The sequence below is a fragment of the Gossypium arboreum genome, chromosome 3, assembly GCF_025698485.1.
Source record: "Gossypium arboreum isolate Shixiya-1 chromosome 3, ASM2569848v2, whole genome shotgun sequence".
Lineage (NCBI taxonomy): Eukaryota > Viridiplantae > Streptophyta > Magnoliopsida > Malvales > Malvaceae > Gossypium > Gossypium arboreum.
In genome coordinates, this window is record NC_069072.1 from 136453508 (window position 1) to 136472966 (window position 19459).

At 33.0% G+C, this 19459-nt stretch overlaps 3 protein-coding genes across 3 annotated transcripts; 2 read left to right on the forward strand and 1 right to left on the reverse strand.

Annotated features, from left to right (window-relative positions):
* Window positions 1–1042: 1042 nt before the first annotated feature.
* Window positions 1043–4704, forward strand: LOC108475852 (pentatricopeptide repeat-containing protein At1g04840). Its single transcript, XM_017777822.2, has 4 exons — window positions 1043–2401; window positions 2479–3315; window positions 3988–4258; window positions 4341–4704. The coding sequence occupies exons 1-2, from the start codon at window positions 1126–1128 to the stop codon at window positions 3309–3311; spliced, it is 2109 nt and encodes a 702-aa protein (XP_017633311.2). The 5' UTR covers window positions 1043–1125; the 3' UTR covers window positions 3312–3315; window positions 3988–4258; window positions 4341–4704.
* Window positions 4705–6977: 2273 nt separating this feature from the next.
* LOC108475856 (uncharacterized) lies at window positions 6978–12331 on the forward strand. Its single transcript, XM_053026039.1, has 9 exons — window positions 6978–7472; window positions 7551–7643; window positions 7771–7875; window positions 8268–8420; window positions 9266–9364; window positions 9486–9614; window positions 11014–11193; window positions 11281–11397; window positions 11842–12331. The coding sequence occupies exons 1-9, from the start codon at window positions 7146–7148 to the stop codon at window positions 12004–12006; spliced, it is 1368 nt and encodes a 455-aa protein (XP_052881999.1). The 5' UTR covers window positions 6978–7145; the 3' UTR covers window positions 12007–12331.
* Window positions 12332–12872: 541 nt separating this feature from the next.
* Window positions 12873–18673, reverse strand: LOC108475853 (O-fucosyltransferase 1-like). Its single transcript, XM_017777823.2, has 10 exons — window positions 18450–18673; window positions 18212–18368; window positions 17091–17169; window positions 16920–16990; window positions 16685–16773; window positions 16453–16576; window positions 16061–16344; window positions 15428–15557; window positions 14617–15319; window positions 12873–13127 (listed from the first exon to the last, which is right to left on the reverse strand). The coding sequence occupies exons 1-9, from the start codon at window positions 18455–18457 to the stop codon at window positions 14702–14704; spliced, it is 1560 nt and encodes a 519-aa protein (XP_017633312.1). The 5' UTR covers window positions 18458–18673; the 3' UTR covers window positions 12873–13127; window positions 14617–14701.
* Window positions 18674–19459: the final 786 nt, after the last annotated feature.

Sequence of the window (19459 nt, forward strand, 5' to 3'; positions counted from 1 at the left end):
CAAATCAAATCAGATTTTACTCACCCCTGTTTAGTTAGCATAACTAAATTAAAGTTGGCCCATTATGCAATTGCAGGTCTTCAAAGCCAAAAAGTTGTAACAATTCAATATTTCAATGGAAATTGAAATTAATCTTTTATCATATATTAGTCAAAATTTATTGCATCAATAATAAATTAAGATAAAAACCTCAAATTTTAAAATATTTTTACCTCAATATAAAAATTAAGAGCTTCCATGTATAAAAACTAAAGGTTAGGGCCTTATTTAAGTACAAAAATAACATTAGGGCTTTTTAAATAAAGTGTGATAGTTTAAGGGCATATTATCTTTATAAAAAAACTTAAATAAAAGTTTAAATTATATAGTTAATCACTCAATTTTAGTAAGTTTTCATTTTAGTCACTCGTTGTTAATGTAGCTAATGTAAATATTACATTACACTCATTTTAATCACCTAATTTTGATAAGATAAAATTAATTTTATTTTTAGGAAAAAAGAAAAAACTCAATTTTTGCAAGCAATAACATAGATTTTTATAGGAAAAACTTGGAGTTTTATATGAAAACCTAAGTTTTACTTAAATAATTATTTTATCTTTTTATTTCATTTATTTTTCATTTTTAAAATTAATTTTAGCTTTTTCAATGAAAAGAAAAACCTAACTTTTAATTTCTTTTATTTTCATATTTAGAACTAATTTTAGTTTCTTTTCCAATAAAAGTGAAAAAAACTTGGATTTTTGCAATGAGTTTATTGGGTTTTTATGGGGGTTTGCTTGAGTTTTATGAATAACTTAATTCCTTATAAAAATCTCAAAAAATTTCTTTTAGAAAAATAAAATTAATTAGAAAATGACAGACTAAAATGAAAACTTATTAAAATTAGATGGCTAAATGAGAATCCAATAGCATTTTCGTTAGCCAAATTAACATGTGACCAAAATAAAACATTATTAAAATTGAGTGGCTAAAATGAAAAAACTATTTAAGGAAAGTGCTTTATTTAAAATATATATATTTTAATGATGAAAATGAAGACTTACTATTTACCTAAATAATAAAAAAGAAAGAAAATAAAATGGTTATTATAGACCTATAGTTAATAACATACACCCTGATTTTATGAGCAAATTCCCTTGCACAAAGCCTATTTTGACAATAACAGTTCAAATGAAAAGTCTTCGCTTACTCTTTGAACGAAACTCTTCTCCCGCTAAAACCACCTCTTCTTCCTCCAAATTCAAACGCCCAAAGCCTTCTTCCATCTCTAATGGCTCTGATTCATCACAATCATCATCATCTCAAGATCCCCTTAAAACCCATTTCTCATCTCTCATCAAATCCACCGAAACCACCCTCCAACTCCGGCGAATCCACGCTCAAATCCTGCGCCGCCACCTCTCTTCCAGTGCCAATCTCACCACCCTCTTAATCTCCGTTTCTTCTTCCCTCAAATCCATACCTTACGCGCTCTCTATTTTCAACCATTCTCACCACAAAAGTTTATTCCTTTTCAATGCTTTGATTCGTGGCTTGACGGAGAATTCCCATTTCCAATCCTCAGTTTCACATTTTCTTCTCATGTTGAGACATAGAGTTCGCCCTGATAAACTTACATACCCTTTCGTGCTCAAGTCTGTTGCGGGATTGGGTCTTCGTTTCCTTGGTCTGATCCTTCATGGGAGAATAATAAAATCTGGGGTTGAGTTCGATTCGTTCGTTCGGGTTTCGTTAGTGGAAATGTACGTGAAGCTCGAGGAAATGGGTTTTGCGTTGCAAGTGTTTGACGAAAGTCCTGAGAGAAACAAGAGTGAGAGTATATTGTTGTGGAATGTGTTGATTAATGGGTGTTGCAAAGTGGGGAATTTGGAGAAAGCTATGGAGCTTTTCGAGGCTATGCCTGAAAGGAATATTGGGTCTTGGAATAGTTTTATAAATGGGCTAATGAAAAATGGGGATTTGAACAAAGCAATGCAGCTTTTTGATGAAATGAAGGAGAAGGATGTGGTTTCTTGGACTACAATTGTTAATGGGCTTTCACAGAATGGAGATCATCAGAAGGCGTTATCCATGTTCTTTAAGATGTTGGAGGTCGGTTTAAGGCCGAATGATCTTACTCTTGTTTCAGTTCTTTCCGCTTGTGCTAAAATTGGTGCACTTGAAGCTGGAGTCCGTATCCATAACTATTTTGTAGAAAATGGGCTTCGGTTGAATAAAGCAACTGCTGCTGCTTTGGTTGATATGTATGCGAAGTGTGGGAATATCCTTTCTGCTAGTAAGGTTTTTGAAGAAACAAAAGAGAAGGACATTCGTACCTGGAGTGTCATGATATGGGGTTGGGCAATCCATGGATTTTATGGACAAGCTATCCGATGCTTCAAAAAGATGATGTTTTCAGGTGTGGACTTAGTAGTTTTCATTGAGCTCTCTTTATTCTAATCTTTCTGAATAAACTCAAATATGTCGTATTTGCAGGAATAAAACCAGATGCGGTGGTCTTTCTTGCCCTCCTGACTGCATGCTCACATTCTGGACAAGTAGATCTTGGGCTTAACTTCTTTGACAGCATGAGGTTTGATTACTCCATTGAGCCAACCATGAAGCATTATACGTTGGTCGTTGATTTGTTAGGCAGGGCAGGCCGACTGGATGAAGCAATGAAGTTCATACAAAAGATGCCAATAAGTCCCGATTTTGTGGCATGGGGAGCACTTTTTTGTGCTTGCAGGGCTCACAAAAATATTAAAATGGCAGAACTAGTGTCAGAAAAGCTCCTTCAGCTTGAACCTAAACATCCTGGGAGCTATGTTTTCTTGTCAAATGTTTATGCAGCAGTTGGTAGATGGGAAGATGTGGAGAGGGTAAGAATGTTGATGCAGAATCAAGCCGTTGGCAAAGATCCGGGTTGGAGTTATATTGAAGTCAATGGACAAGTGCATAGTTTTGTAGCTGGTGATCATGATCATAAGCGTGCAAGAGAAATATACTTGAAATTAGAGGAAATAGTGTCTGGTGCAAGAGAACAAGGATATATGCCTGAAACTGGGTGGGTTCTTCATAATATTGAGGAAGAAGAGAAGGAAGATGCACTAGGAAGTCACAGTGAGAAATTGGCGCTTGCCTTTGCCTTAATGAACACTTCTCCGGGGACAACTATCAGGATAGTGAAGAACTTAAGAGTATGTGGAGATTGCCATTCTTTGATGAAATGTGCTAGTAAGATGAGCCAAAGAGAGATCATATTGAGAGATATAAAGAGATTCCACCATTTCAAGTATGGGGTCTGCTCATGTGGAGATAATTGGTAAAATGGTAAGTAACAGCAACATTAATTTGCTTTGCTGTTAATAACACATGATTAGTGTTTCTACTTGGTTTATTTAGAATAATGCTTTTAGTTAAAACATGGATGTAGCTACAGCAACACAAGTTTTTTTGTTTGATAATTGGTAGCAAGTACATTAAATTGCTCCAATGGACCTTTTCTGCACATATGATATATGTCCCCATAAAGAACTTGGTGCTCACTGTATTGCATGACACGTAGCCATAGGTTATTGGCTCTCTTGACTGGTATCTTACATTCCTCAAGGCCCAAAAGTTCCTTCTTTTTGTCTGAAGTCCAAACCTAAGAAAAGCATTGATGGGCCTTTAAAACTTTGCTCATTTCATTACATAAACTATTGGATGTTTTGTGTTCAAATTAGTTTATGCCAATAGTGAAAGTACATCTCTTTCTCCTTATCCAGTTATTCTTTTCAGATGTCATCATCTTTCTGTGTCTTGCCTTCTGAAGTGTTTAGATGACTGCATTTCTCAATATCATTTTCATTTGACCTAACTAGTCGAAATTAAAGTCCCTTATCATGCCATTCATTACTTTGCTTCTATATGGTAGTTACTCTTCAATGTCCATGACATTGACATATATCACTGGAAGCATAATCTTACTTCTGAGCATGGGATTGACATTCTTTAATGCAGGTACTTCTGTAAGACTCAAACCATAGATGGGCAAGGCTTGAGAAAATAAAGTTGTAAGTGTTGAACCAGGAAGGACGATGTTGGCCATGTTATAAACTTTCCTCCAGAAAGTCCAAACATTGAGGAAAAGGTTCAACCATGAGTGGCCCACTGAAACGTGCTTGGTCGAACACATGCCAATTATCACCTACATGTCAAATCCCACAATTATAAACGTAGATTGGGTTCCATGCTCTGGTTAATCCATTAGATGACACGGTCCATTGAAAAGGTACTAAATTTCTGATGTTTGGTCCATATATGAATCTGTTTATTTAATGGCCAGCATTAATTGTTAATTCTCTTGTTTGCAGGTGACTTTTCCTCTAGCATGCCTTATGGAAAGAAGTATCAGTGACAACCTTTTAATCAACAGCAACTTACCCTACTAATGAGCATTTGGAGCTTTTCATATCTTTGCTATGGTGAAATTGAAGCAATTCTGGGTGGTTTTTTAAGGGGTTAATCAAAGCTTTGTGAGACCCCAAAGTGAAGCACAGTATCTTTCTAAGCTCATTTTTCTGTTCTTGTATTCTTGATTCATTTATTGAGGTATTTGCATGTATCTAATGTCAGTTATTAGAATTTATAACAAAATAGAAATAACAAAATGATTCAGTTTAATTCCCATTATAACAATTATCTTTGTGGTTGGTTCAAAGTTCATGGCTAACAAAAGTTGCAGATGTGATTTTATTTTTTTATGAGTCCTTATACTCTTTGCAGATTTGAATTTAACCCCTTCTACTTTTATTTTTAGGAATTTAGTCCCTCCACTTTTTGGGTTTACAAATTTAGATCCAATTATTAACATGATTAAAATTATTTTGTTAAATTCGTTGTTGACATTTTGAAATAATAAAAAATACTCACTTAACAGTCATATAGCAAAAAAATGACATAATAAATATGAATTTGACAAAAGAACCTTAATAAAGTTAACGATTGGAGTTGCATTTTTAAATCATAGATGTAAGGGGATTAAATCTCCGAAAATAAAAATAGAACGATGAAATTCCAAACATACGAAAAGTATAAAGACTCATGCTTATTAGATCATCTAGTCAAATCGAAAACTGATAATTTATCTAATCTTGTGACTATGAAATAACCTAATCTTAAACGAGCAAACCAATAAAAAATAAGTGATTTTATATATTTTTTTCTATTTTTATTCATAATTAATGAAATTTCACCCATCTAACTTCTTTTTAATCCTACATTTAAAAAAATTACTAAAGCATTACAACATGCAATTATATTCAACACCAAACAAGATTATATATATGATTTCAATCAATAATCATTCATATGGAACTTGGAACAGAACAAAAGTCCAAACCAATGAATACAACCTTTTGCATCATTAAAGGACCCCCCAAAGACTTTATCATAACAACGTGGATTAACTTTGAATTTTTTTTTTTTTTTGTGATGGATGTAGCTTAATCAAGTGTCCCACCTTTCTTCACAAAAACAATGTAATAATGTAAAACATGGTGACCAAAAAGTTTGTATTGTCAAAAACAACAATGTAAAGAAACATGGGTCCATGTTTCATGTTCATGTATGGCTTCAAACACATAAAACCAACCTCATCTTTTCAAAAAGCAACAGCTAATCTCAGTGTCTCTACTCTTTTTCTTCTGTTATTGTGAGACTCTTTGTTAATGGATCTTTCTTATGGCTTGGATATCTCAAAGGTATCTTGTTTAGCTGTATCTAATGTTTGTGAGTAATGACTCTATTTACTATGTAAATGTTGCTGGAAGGTCGGAGTTTCATACCCTCAACCAAAAGTATTGTTTCGACCAAAGGTCGATACCACCCCTATTAGTCCGATTTTATTTAAATAAATTATTAAAAAATTATAAAAAATAAAAATTATTAAAATATTATAAATTCAAGTACCACCGATGGTTCAATCTATTTTTTTCTTAGTTCAACTAGTTCAAATCAATTCATGGGTCAATTATTTTTTGCTTTACTTGGGATCAAATTATCGATCGGTTCTCTATTCAATTTGATTTCAACAACATTGCTTTTGAGTTTTAGACTATATTTTAAAATTAAGTTATTTCAAGTTTATAAATTATTAAAATTACAAGTGTTGGACGTTAGGTGTAATGGTAATATATATTTCACTTCTAAGAGGAGGATTTAAGTTCAAACTTAATGCGTACTTTTACGAATTTTGATCGGATTAAAATACTATTGTTTTGTTTTTTTATCAATTCAATTTTATTTAGGATTAACTCTTTGTTAAGCTTATTTTTCTTTTAAAGGATTAAAATCACAGGAGTGGATACCATCTTTATATCGATCGTATTAGTTGGCACATATCATTCTGAACTTAAAGTGGTATCAAATAATTTAAATTTTATTCTGGTCAAATTTTTTATGTGTTTTGATTTTTTTCAACCAATTTCAATTTTGTACTAATACATACCGATTCAATGACTGTACCAATTAATACATAATTTTAATATTTTTATCTTAACTATTTTTATAATTACATTTTAAAATAAAAAAACAATCAGTTAACTAAATTATTCAACTTAATTAATTTAAATTATATATATAATTGAGCTATATTTAAATATATATATATATATATATATAAAAATATTTAAAAGTTACTGATAACTCAATTTATTTAAAATTTTATTTTGTTTTATTTTTATCTTTAACTATCTTGATTTTTTTCAATTGATTTTTATATGAATTTTTATTTATTTTTAAACTTCTTAATTTTTTTACACTTCTTAAAATTTTTTAAAAATTTTACATTAACTTTTAACTATGGACTAAATTAGTTATTAACTTTAAAATTAAGGTGCGATGTTATTTTTGAACGAAGATATCAACCAAGTGATAAAAATATATCAATTTGTTAATATTAGTGATTATTATGTAATTTTTGAAAATTAGGTGATCAAAATATAATTTTAAATAAAGTTTAGGGACGGTGTAGTTTACCCATTCCAAAATCAAACCCTGGAACGTTCTTCGACTTTAAACACCCGATTTTCACAACCTATTTATTACAAATTTCTCAAATTTTGATTAATCTAATTGTTTATTTCTTTGAAAGATCAAATCTCGATTCCAATCTTGAAATGGTGAGGAAGCGAGTACCTGATTGGCTCAACAGTTCTCTCTGGTCTACAACTCCGGCCGACGATCGTCTCCACCACTATTCCCCTTCTCCCACCACCACCACCTCTTCCGCCACCGTTTCCGAGCCAACTCTTCAGCCTCCGGCTCCAGTGCCTCCTCCCGCCGCATCCTCGAAACCTCAGTCCACTCCTACTTCTCCGAAACTCGAAATCAGAGATCCAGTTAATAGAAATAGTAACAACAATAGCGGTGGTAACGATCAAAACGGCGACTCTTCTGTCGTTTCTCCCGATGATATCTCTCGCCAGGCTCAGCTCTTGGCCGAGGTTTTTAACTTATTCTCCTTTGCTTACTGATTTTCTCCTTGTCCTTCTTTTTGGTTCTAATTTCTATTTTTTTTTCAGTTATCTAAGAAGGTGATAAATATGTGGGAATTACGGAGGATTGCGTCGCAGGGGATTCCTGATGGTGGAGGAATCAGATCTACTGTCTGGAAGGTATTCTTTTTCTTTCCCTTTTTGCTGTTTGTTTGCTGAGAAATTTGAAAATTGCGGAAATTCCTAGGAAAATATGGTTATTTTTTGGATTAATAGTTCAATAGGAGTTGTTTGGTTGTTGTGGCAGTTGTTGTTAGGCTATTTACCACCTGATCGTTCGCAGTGGTCTTCTGAATTAGCTAAGAAAAGGTCTCAGTACAGGCATTTTAAAGAAGAGCTCTTGATGAATCCTGTAAGTCATTTTCTTTACCTTTTTAATGATAAAATAGTGTATATAACCGTGTATGCTACTATGGCCTTCATTATGTGGCTGTGCTAGTAAGTATGATATAGTTAGTTGCTTTGATTAATTCTAATGTAAAATTCCAACTTCCAACAGCATTTATATTGCATTAAGTTGATAAGGAATGAAAGAAAACTGATAGTAGCAGAAAACTAATTTGGCTGTATTTTTTTTCTCCTAATAATAGAATGATTTCACTTGAGTATTTTTTTATTTCTTTAAGTTCTCTAGTTTCTTGCATTATCGTCCTGAAAAGTACTGTTATCTTGTGTGGTTGTTGCTTTTCTCTTCCTTTTTTCTGTATGAGTTTTGGGTTTCTGAATGTTTCTGTGGCTAGTCAGTCAGAAATCACAAGGAGGTTGGAGAAGTCTGTGGGTTGTGACAATGATGAATCAAAACCTGAAGGCAGGGGTCTGCTATCAAGATCACAAATAACTCATGGAGAGCATCCTTTGAGCCTTGGGAAAAGCAGTGTCTGGAATCAATTCTTCCAGGTACCTTCTTAGGCTTGATTGAAAACAAGTTTTTTTAAGCCATACTTCATCTCATGTGTTTTTTAACTTTTAATGTTGAATGCATGAAATATGACATTGTAAAAACTTGGTTCGCAATTTCCCATCAAATTAGTTCATTTCTTTACATCAGAGCCTGACTTCTAGGGCTTGCTTGACATGGGGAAAGAATAATTTGACTGATAGATAGCAATTATACATTCAGAAGCTAAAAAACAATTAAGTGGTATTACAGTTAATTAAAATGTCACTGTTATGAAAATGATTCAGTAATGTCTTGCAAAGTGGGACTCTGAATTCTCTGCAAATAAAAATAATTCTCACTCTGTCATGTGTTGCATTTGAAAATCTATCATTCTAGTTTGCATTAATTAAGTTTTAACACATGAGCCAGTCCAGGAGTCTTTATGCTAGCTATTCTGAGTCAGTTTCCGCAACATGCAACCTTTAGAATATTGGCTTTACAGCTTCTGTCGGGTACCTTTAGCTTTAATTTACCAAGAATATTGGTCTCTTTGTTATTGGCTCTCTGTATTATTATTAGAGGTTGGGGTTTGGTATTTTTATTGTTATTGTTGTTTACCAATATAGTAGGAATGACAACAGCATCTAACTTGCAGCTCAAGCAAATCGTTTTCTATCAATGCTTAGTTGAGCATATATGAACTGCATATTATTTCCATGTTCTTATACCAGTTTATACATGACCGCAATGTAAGGGAATTCTCATTTTCAGTTAATAGAATCTGTGAATGGAATTTTTATTGATCTCATGCTTCCCCCTTTTTTTTTTTTTTTTTGGGTTCTGGGGGTGGTGTTATTTGTAGGACTCGGAAATCATAGAACAGATTGACCGAGATGTGATGCGCACTCATCCGGACATGCACTTCTTCTCTGGGGATTCGCAGCTTGCTAAATTTAATCAGGTAAGCATCTTCCTTCTTTTTTTTTTTTTTTCTCTTTAATGTGATTGTTCCACTGTTTTTTTACTTTAGCACGGATGTAAATCGAAACCATTTCCGACTTATATGTCTCTTGCTTATTCAGGATGCAATGAGAAACATATTAATCGTATTTGCCAAGTTAAATCCGGGTATAAGATATGTTCAAGGGATGAATGAAATCTTGGCACCTCTATTTTATGTATTCAAAAATGACCCTGATGTGGAAATGGCGGTAAGGTCTCATTATCTTCCCTGTGCAACTCTTTTATATCAAATCTCTAACATGCTTGTTTTTTTCTTTAACAATATTTCCTGTTTTAGTAAACGGTATCTAAATAGACTAATCTATTAAATTATAAAGAATATAATTCAATGTCTCTATGGTATCATTGCCATTTCTCCTTTTCTTTGTCTGCATTATTATGGGTGCCACTGCATTTTTGAAAAAAAAAAGAAAAGGACATACATGTAAAAGAACAGTCATAGTTTTGATATTCATGTATTGAATATGGAAGTTTCAGAAATGGATATAAACAAGGAAATATTTTGATGAATAAAAGACTGAAAGAAAATGAACCTTTCATTGTGCAATGAGTAATCCTCACAACTCAGCATTTACTAAGCCTCTTTGTTTTGTGTCCTTAATGTAAAAGGTTAAATTCTGCTATTAGTCTCTGTACTTTGCGAAAGGGGTGGATTTAGTCCCTATAATTTTATTTGATCATTTTCAATCTCTGTACTTTTCGTTGGGGCAAATTTAGTCCTTGTGATTTTCAAAATTTGAAATTTTAGTCTTGACCCAAACAGTAGCAGTTAAATCCATTTGGTTAAATTCAATTACTAGTACTATTCAAACTGTTGTAGATTTAGTCAATTTTCTCCAACTGGATCATTCTAAGTTCCTATACTTTTCAAAATTTAAAATTTCAGTCATAACATAAAATGACTGTTGTTAATCTATTAACTGGATTTTTAGTGAGTAATATGTGTGAATAATAAGCTGACATGACATTACACATGATAATATGTGTGGCGCATCAGATTTTGGAAATAGCAAAACTTTACTTAATGAATTTAACGATTATTGTTTGGGGAGGATTGAAATTTTAAAATTTGGAAAGTACAGGGACTAAAAATGACCATATAGAAGTATAGGGATTAAATTCTAGCTTTTGCCAAGTACAGGGACAAATAACAGAATTTAACCAATGTAAAATGAATCTTCCTCTTTTTTTCAGTTTTAACACTTACATTTCCTTAATCCACCAAGGCTCTCACAAACATAGCTTGATAATTTCTTTCTTGTTTCTGTTTGCGACTCCATTGCATCAACTGTCTCTTTTCTTGCCCCAAGTAACCCAAAAAGTTGTAACGAACCAAACTTCCAAATAGATTTCAGGTTTTGGAAAACGAAATATGGTGATGCTCTTCAATCATTATTGTCATCAACTTACCTGTGTCTGAATTTTTTATTTGCACCAAAACTTCTGGAGTATATACACCAACAGATAGCCGTAGACCAATTACAGAGTACCTTTGTGAAAATAACATGGATTATTTTCTTTGTTATTATGATTTATGATCAGAGTTTTGGTGTGTTTTCTTCTTCATTTTCCATATTTGAGTTGCAGGCTAATGCTGAAGCCGACACATTCTTTTGTTTTGTTGAGTTATTGAGTGGATTCCGAGATCATTTCTGCCAGCAACTTGACAACAGCAATGTGGGTATTCGCTCCACAATTACTAGGCTGTCACAACTCTTGAAGGAACATGATGAAGAGCTTTGGCGTCATCTAGAGGTCACAACTAAAGTAAGATATCATTGCAAATTTTAATCATCATTAGCGGATGGTAAATTTTTTGGCTTAAATGCTAACCGTTGTGTAAAAATATCACAGGTCAACCCCCAGTTCTACGCATTTAGGTGGATCACTCTGCTTTTGACACAGGAGTTCAATTTTGCAGATAGTCTTCACATATGGGATACGCTTCTTAGTGACCCTGAAGGTCCTCTGGTATGATTGAAAATTTTAACTCACTCTTATCTCTAGAACATTGCTCGAAGCTTGTTAGCTTGCTGGATTAAATGTTCCAATTTTTATCATTATTTAAATTTTTTTTTTTTGGGAAATCAAGGGAGGAGATATGTGATTAGTTGGCGGTGCCACTCCCCCAAAAATGGTGAAATTATAGTTTGGTCCCTTTAGAAGCTATAAAGTTATAAGTTAAATACAAATGATAAAATTGCATTGGCCCCCAAAAAAATTCTGGCCTCGAGGAAAACTTTTTGGCTTCACCCCAGATTTATTTAGGTGTAAAAAAAAAAAGTATAGGAGAGATAAAATTTAGGTGCCTTTTTTTTTTAATAATTTGTCATTAACACTTGATTTTTGCTGTTTTTAGATTGTATTTGAATTTATTCAAACACCAAACTGAACCAAACATGGATGTATTTGCAGGAGACATTGCTTCGGGTATGCTGTGCGATGTTGATTCTCATCCGTAGGCGGCTGTTAGCCGGGGATTTTACTTCAAACCTTAAGCTACTCCAACACTATCCGTCAGCAAATATCAGCCATTTGCTGTACGTCGCGAACAAGTTGCGCACACAAGCCATAGGGTAAAAAAGCTTTTAGTAACCACGGATTTGTGTCTGTTTTCTTCATTAGTCCGTCCCCCTCCCCTCAAACCCCATTTGTTCTTTTATTTGAGATAGTGAGAGAAAAAAAAAAAAGCAGTCAGTGCTTGTAATGTAAATTGGTGGGTGTAAATTGGTTGGGAGTAACAGCTAACATGCAGGCAGGGAGAACATTTTCTCTTTCTGTTTGTGTTTCATTAGAATTGTTGTGTTGAAGTTATGTAGTGTTTTGTTCTTATGGTGGATTGATTCATTTTTGCAGTGTAAGAATTTATTTTATTTTAACAATGCTTTTATCATTGGTAAACAAAGTAGTTTGTGCTTGCAAAATTTTCAGATTTGGCATTAAATTTTTCGATGTTGATTGGAAAATTTCTATTTCGAGTGTGCACAGAGAATTATATTTTCTTACTTATTTCCATGTAGCATAAAATAAAAAAAGACATGTATCTAGTCTGTGCAGTTCTTAAATGTCAAAATTTCAATTTTGACTCAAACAAAAAACAATTAATGAATAATTAAATTCACTAAATCAAAATTTAGCACGTCTCTAACCAATCCATAAGTCATAATTTTAATCCTTAAATAGATTTTTCCTGTGAATATTATAAGAAACAAGTTAATATGGTATTATATATTACATTAAGATTTTAAAATAATAATTTTAATAATAATTAAAAATATCAAATTAAAATATAAAGATTAAATCTATAACTTAGGTAAAAACACAATTTGAACATCTAACAGATTTAACTTAAGTACCTCAATAGTATTGAAGTCAATTCCTTGTCATAACATAGTCCAATATCGTTTGCTTTTTGTTCTTTTTCATTTGCAATAGAGTAGAGCATCTATTAAAATTTTATGATAGCATATATGTGGGTGATATACAAACTCAATAAATATTTAAGAAGCACAATCGTAATTCTGAAGATATTTTAGGTCAATCAGATATCACACAACACAATAACTCTTCTTTTTGGTGGAAAATTACGGTGGTAAAGTTCAGTCGTAAAACAGTAACTCGAATATACCTCCTCATTTACAAACTCCAACCAATTTGCTCCTACGACCTGTCAGTGTAGTCCACATTGCGAGTAAAATAGCCTGCAGAGCCCAATGATCTCTCAGCATCTCCAACAAAATATTCAGAAAATAATTACTAGCTATTCTATCAATTTTTAGCTTCTCTTCTCACTATATAATGTGCTAAAACCAATCCTTTTAGGTAGAATCAGTCCAATCATTGGTCTGAGTGATTCAAACTAAAAAATATATATATTAAAAAATTAAAAGATCATTAAAACCAATTCAACCAATCAATGCCAGTTCGCAAGTCAATCAATTTTATACCTTTCACCAAATCGACATTCATTTGGTCCCTTACTGTTAATGACCATGACAAGAAATGGGAATAATATAACTTTTGACCCTTGAACTTGGCAAGTAAGTCCACATCGGCCCTTGAACTTGACAACTAAATTCACTTTAGTAACTATACTTTTTTTCCACTGACACTTGAACTTGATAACTAAATCCATTTTGATCCTTGAACTTGAAAAATCTAAATGTTCGATGATGTGGTACTCTCGAGTTTGAAAAATAAAAATTTTTTAGATGATGATGTGGTAAAATTTCAGAGTCATATTCAGTACTTTAATAACTAAACCGATGGTTGAATAAGTTAGATCACCAGTTCTCTATTCAATCAGTTCAACTGTTCAACCGCCAGACCAATAATAATTAAATAAATAATTATAATTTCATAAAAATCTAAAAAAGAATAAAACCGGTTTTACTTCGATTTTTAGATTTTTATGAATTTTTAATTATTTATTTAATTATTGTTAATACGACGGTCGAACTGGTTGAATCAAGAACGGGTGATCTTACCTGTTCAACCGTTGATTCAATTATTAAAACATTGAATATGACATTCTGAGATTGTATGACATCATTATCTAGATTTTTTATTTTATTTTTCAAGTGATGATATGGCACAATCTCATAGTGTCACATCTTCAAACTTTTAGATTTTTTAAGGATCAAAATGGATTTAGTTGTCAAGTTTAAGTGCCAAGGTGAATCAAAAAAAAGTACAGGTACTAAAGTGAACAAGTTCTCAAGTTCAGAGGCTAATGTGGACCTACTTGCCTAGTTCAGGGGCCAAAAGTTACATTATCCCAATTTTTTTTCACGATCATTAACAAAATAGGCTTAAATGAATAACAATTTTCAAATTTAGGGGTTAAAGTGAATCAAAAAAAGTTAAGGGGTCAATGAGGACCTACTCACCAAGTTCAAGAGCCAAAAATTACATTCTCCCTAAAAAAAAATCAAGAATCTGAATTCATATTTGAATTGACACTAACCAAATGACCCAAACAATTAACTTGAACTTAAAGTGACAACACCACAAAATAATCCGAATCCAAATAACCTAAAGTTAAAAATACTTGACTCAAAATAACTAAAAATTTTAAAATCCTAATTGACCTCAATCAAAACTAACCCAACCATCCATATTGACAGATTAACTTGCAAACTGAAAAATACTACAATGGTGCATTAAGGAGATATCAGTCATGAAGCTTACCTCAAAAATTCAACATGGCCAGATAAATCACTTCCTTTCTCTAGTTTCTAAGATGAATGCCACAGAATAATTCAACGCAAAATTCTCATATTTCCGTTCTACGTGTTGAATTTGTTTCCATCAAGGCTTCTAGGTCTCTATTCACTTCATTCTCCAACTGGCTTTCTAAAATTTCCAAAACATTATCCGGAGGGCATTTGTCTGCAGGATTGCTAGGTGATATTTGACAGAAGCATTCCGGCCAAGAATTCGTATAAAATGATTCCGGTGGCACACGCTTGTGAGGCCCACCGAAATTCGTTTTGAGCATGACACGCCTAACTGCTTGTTCAAAACCAGCAGTCTGTCCATTCTCTCGATCAATGAATATTGGAGCAAGACCTTTTCTGTCTGGTCTTATTGTAGTTCGAAAGCCATAATAGAGACGGTGACCAAGTAGGTTGTTGGCAAAGTTGCTCGGTCCATCATACGTTGGCATAAAAATGTCCGAAAGAAGACAAACCATGTAATCAACAGCCGAGCCTAACAAACCCCGTGTGTTTGCAACTAGTTCCTCTGAAGAGTCCACAGAACTGTGATTCTCAAGGCGAGGGAAAAGATCCCGAAACGGTTTCATAAAACGATCTCCACCAAATAGTTCACCAGCGGCTAAGTATATCCGTGTAGAGTTGTCAAATCCCATAGCACGCAAGACAAGACCAACCTGCAGTTCAAACATTCATTTATGTATAAGCATCATCTCTCTATTGGCACTCTGTGTATAATAAGTCGAGAGAGGGAAATCATTGGAATGATTAACAAGATAGATTACCTCCTCTGGAGTTAGAGGGCATTTGCCAATGGCCCTTCTTTCATTATAAACAAGTCTTTTCTCTGCAAAATTGTCCTTTCTATACTTCTTCAATATACTTTGCTCTTCTGGGCTAAATATATCAAAGCACCTATAAAACATTCAACCCCATCAGCCAATCAAGTTCATTATGTATATCAAGAGATTTGTTATGTCAACCTATGGGTTTTTGTCAATAATCATTTGCATGTATGACTTTCACAATTAATTTGGGGTTTATACATGTAAATGGTAAAGATGGCTGTATTGGAAAATAATTCACAGAAAAAATTAACAGATTGGATCCTAATCCAAGTCATTGAGGATCCAAAAATAATGAAAAATTAATCTAGCAAAAGCGCATGTTTATGTTGTTATTTCGACCAGACAGTGTGCAGGAATAATAATCATTTTATATGTTTGAACAACAGGTGCATGCATGCCTGTACTACCCTTGCCGCCTCATGTCAAAAGACCTCTTACATTATATTTTATCTAATGTGTAAAGATAAGCACAAGTCCTGAGAAAAAAATTATGATCATTGCCCTCAACCTATGGCAGCTATAATGAAGTAAAAAAAAAAAAAATACACTAAGATATGGGAAATAACATACCCGGCAAATGCAAGCATATCCATCTCAAAACGAAGATGTATCGACATGAAATGACCTTGTGCACGGAGTTTATCAACTATTGACTCACTTAACCTCATAATATTTGGCTTGAACCTTAAAGCATGATAATTAACTCTACACCTCAAACGTTGATACTCAGCATTGTCGATTTCTTCGGCAAGGCGATGTGAAAAGGGAGTTAGATAAATAGCACCGTGTTCCTTCATTTTCTTGAGAGCAACTGTTGTATACCAACTTATAGGAGCATCCCTAGGGGGGCGAATCTAAACAAAGTGAGAAAGAAGGAAGATCAGAAAAAGCAAAAAAATTCAACAACTTTGAAGATAAAATTATCTGCATGATTAATAACATTAAAGCTATCAATATTTCACCTGATGCGCTTTTATCTTCTTGGTTTTGCCATTCTTGTGAATTTCAGGTATGCTTTCCACAATTCGTACATCATACTTCAGTGTCTGGATAAAATGCTCAACATCATAGATACCTTGGAAGCCACTGGAGAAATAAAGATGGTATCAGTACATTAAATTTGCAGAAGATCCACAAGGAACAAAGACAAGTGGCCATCTAATTTCAAATAAATTGAAAGATTGACAAGATTACCTGTCGTCATGCCAAAAAGAGTTTGCATCCAGCTCAGGCAGTACAAGTGTGGCATTCATGATTCGTGCAGCAAGAACCGCATTACAGATCTAAAACATCAAAAGTGATAAACTTACTATTTTATTGAGGTACACTGTTGAAGCAGTATCACCAAAATCTAATTATAGTTTAAACTTGGAAAAATTTAACATAGCAATTCATCAGATTAGAGTTTTTGGACAAATTTAAGACGAACCGCACTGCGTTGTTGATTCAGACCGCCATTGCAACGAACTCGAAGATAACCATTAGTTTCCTTTGGAGGAGCTGCCAGAATATAACAATTAGAATTCTAAGAAACTTGCATCTTTAGCAAAAACCAATTCAAATAGATTTGTTTTTCTTCGAGAATGTTTTGAGCAGTTACGGGGCCAATCAGATCGTGGAGCAGATGATGGCCTCCAGCCACCAGACTTGGCACTTTCCCAAAGTTCTTCGACATTAATCTGAATAAATTTATCAGATGAAATAAGGATCAAAGGGTCAACTGATCAATACTGCTGCTGAACCAGTAAAAGTTAGAAAGGATGAGAATATATCCTAATCATTGGCTTAGCTTACACATGCAGAGAGTTCAAATTAATACAACAACCACTCTCATGCACCATTATCAGAGTACAGAGCACCTTAAAATGGTAACAAAAACCTATCAATAACTCTGGTTAGAGTAACCATGAATAAAAACAACTTAAGTTTCAGAAAACTGAAAAATGATACTCTCATCCTTGCAATTAGCATAAGCACAGACTAAAGCAATAGATAAAGCATTTTTACTTTGACAAATTTCATGTAATAAATAGGTCAATGCAAGAATTATATGCAGATTACAAAAGCCTATAAGAGACTACCAGCCAAATGAAGGTTTTCACAGGCTCCATCCAAGAGAATCTCCTATAGCATCTATTGAATGCATTACATAATAGAAACCCTCTCTTTATATTTAGGTCCCACAATCTAATAAATTTATGATCTTGACTGGGACCATAAATAATTAAATAGAAGGGTGGGTTTCAAAAGAAAAAACTGAGACATTATCTAAAAATTAAAACCGCCGTTCAAACTGTCGAACATCATAAGTACCAGGCTTTCTACCATCTTTTTAGCATTGAATATGACATTAGCATTACTTAATACTCATTACAGTAAACCTAGCTGCCAATTACAACAAACAATTCATTTTAATAGCATTTCTATCTTTAAGTTTTAACAATCCAAAAACAAACTCAATACACTTTCTAATCAAACAGAGGAATTAAAGCTACAAACAATCACTAAGCAACATATCAAAATCAAATAAACAAGAACAAGAAGCTTAAATTTACTCCATTTTAACTCATTAAATTTCCAAACTGAACCACAGACATCATTGCAAGTTCAAACTCTGTGATCTTTCGCCTAGCATTTTTCTCAAAAAAAAAAAAACAAACAAACATCAAAATCCACAATCCAAAAATCAAAACAGATCACACTCTAAACACTACTGCTAACCTCAGAAGACTCGAGAGATGCGCGATTTCCACTAATCGTAGCCGAAAAGAAAACCGAGAACGTGCAGATCAAAAGCACCACAACAACAACCGTTAGCTTAGCGTAAATTCCCTTCGATCCTCCTCCTTGCTTCCAATGCTGCCTATGCAGCCCCGGCCTACAAAAGAAATAAAAAAATGAATGTTCAACAATATGCCTGTTTGGCTCAATGGAAAACGAAAGAAATAGTTAAATTTACCTCCGCATAACTAGGAATGGAAAAAGAGAACAGTGTTTCCTCCAGATCTGAAGGTTTTAGATATTATGTTGAATGTTATTTTGGATGGGATTTTAGTAGTCGCAGTGCATTTTGAGTGTAGTTTTGGAGAAGGTAAGGATGGTAATTTGGCGGTTGTTGGGTAAATGCGACAGTTTGTTTAATAGGCCTTCGTTTAATGGGCCGGGTCGGAATTTTACCCGTAGCCTTCAAATTCAATACGGGCACTTTATATATAACACTTGTCACTAGATAGGTGGTGCTGAGGATTATATAGATTCGGATTTGCTATAAGAGCGAAGCCAGAAAATTTGTTTAAAGGGTCGAAATTAAATTGTAATATTTAAGATAGTAAAAGTATAATTTTATCATTTTAATAACCTCTATTTTTATAATTTTTTAGGGATTAAATTAATTTTTTATTATTTTTAGGGGCTAAAGTATAATTTTATCTTTTCTAATTTAATTTTTTAAAAAATTCAAAGGGCCTAAATAAAAATTATTCCATTTTAAGGGGAGCCGGGCCGATTCCTCGGTTTCACCCCTGATTGGCTAATTTATTAAAAAAATTTATTCTTCCTTGAAATGAATTTTAATCTAACTATAAAATGTATAAATATCAATGTAAAATGACTTACTATCTTATTATTTTTTAAAATTATTTGATTTAGTCAATTGAGTTTTTGTTCAATTGGTACAGATATTGTTGTCAATACAAGAAAACGTGGGTTCGAGTAGCGTATTATCTTCACGGTAATAAAGGGCTATAGATAATTCTAAGCATTATGTTTAAAAGAACATATATGATCAAAACCTATGATGAAATTATTAAAAAATTATTTGAATTATAAATACAAATTTTGTTAAAATTTTATAATATTTTAAAAATAAAAAGTAATAAATACCTTAAAAATCTGATAAATCGGTTGGTTACCTTTACTAGCTACATTTAGTTGTTATTTTTGTTTAATATATATTTTATTATCCAAGGT

Excerpts from the sequence above, each read along its gene's own strand:
- LOC108475852 (XM_017777822.2), top strand. The coding sequence starts at position 1,126 with ATGAGCAAATTCCCTTGCACAAAGCCTATTTTGACAATAACAGTTCAA. Across the intron at positions 2,402-2,478 it reads CAAAAAGATGATGTTTTCAG|GAATAAAACCAGATGCGGTG; the intron begins GTGTGGACTTAG and ends TCGTATTTGCAG.
- LOC108475856 (XM_053026039.1), top strand. The coding sequence starts at position 7,146 with ATGGTGAGGAAGCGAGTACCTGATTGGCTCAACAGTTCTCTCTGGTCT. Across the intron at positions 7,644-7,770 it reads TCAGATCTACTGTCTGGAAG|TTGTTGTTAGGCTATTTACC; the intron begins GTATTCTTTTTC and ends TTGTTGTGGCAG. Across the intron at positions 11,194-11,280 it reads ATCTAGAGGTCACAACTAAA|GTCAACCCCCAGTTCTACGC; the intron begins GTAAGATATCAT and ends AAAATATCACAG.
- LOC108475853 (XM_017777823.2), bottom strand. Across the intron at positions 17,170-18,211 it reads CATCTCTCGAGTCTTCTGAG|ATTAATGTCGAAGAACTTTG; the intron begins GTTAGCAGTAGT and ends AAATTTATTCAG. Across the intron at positions 16,774-16,919 it reads TGAATCAACAACGCAGTGCG|ATCTGTAATGCGGTTCTTGC; the intron begins GTTCGTCTTAAA and ends TTGATGTTTTAG.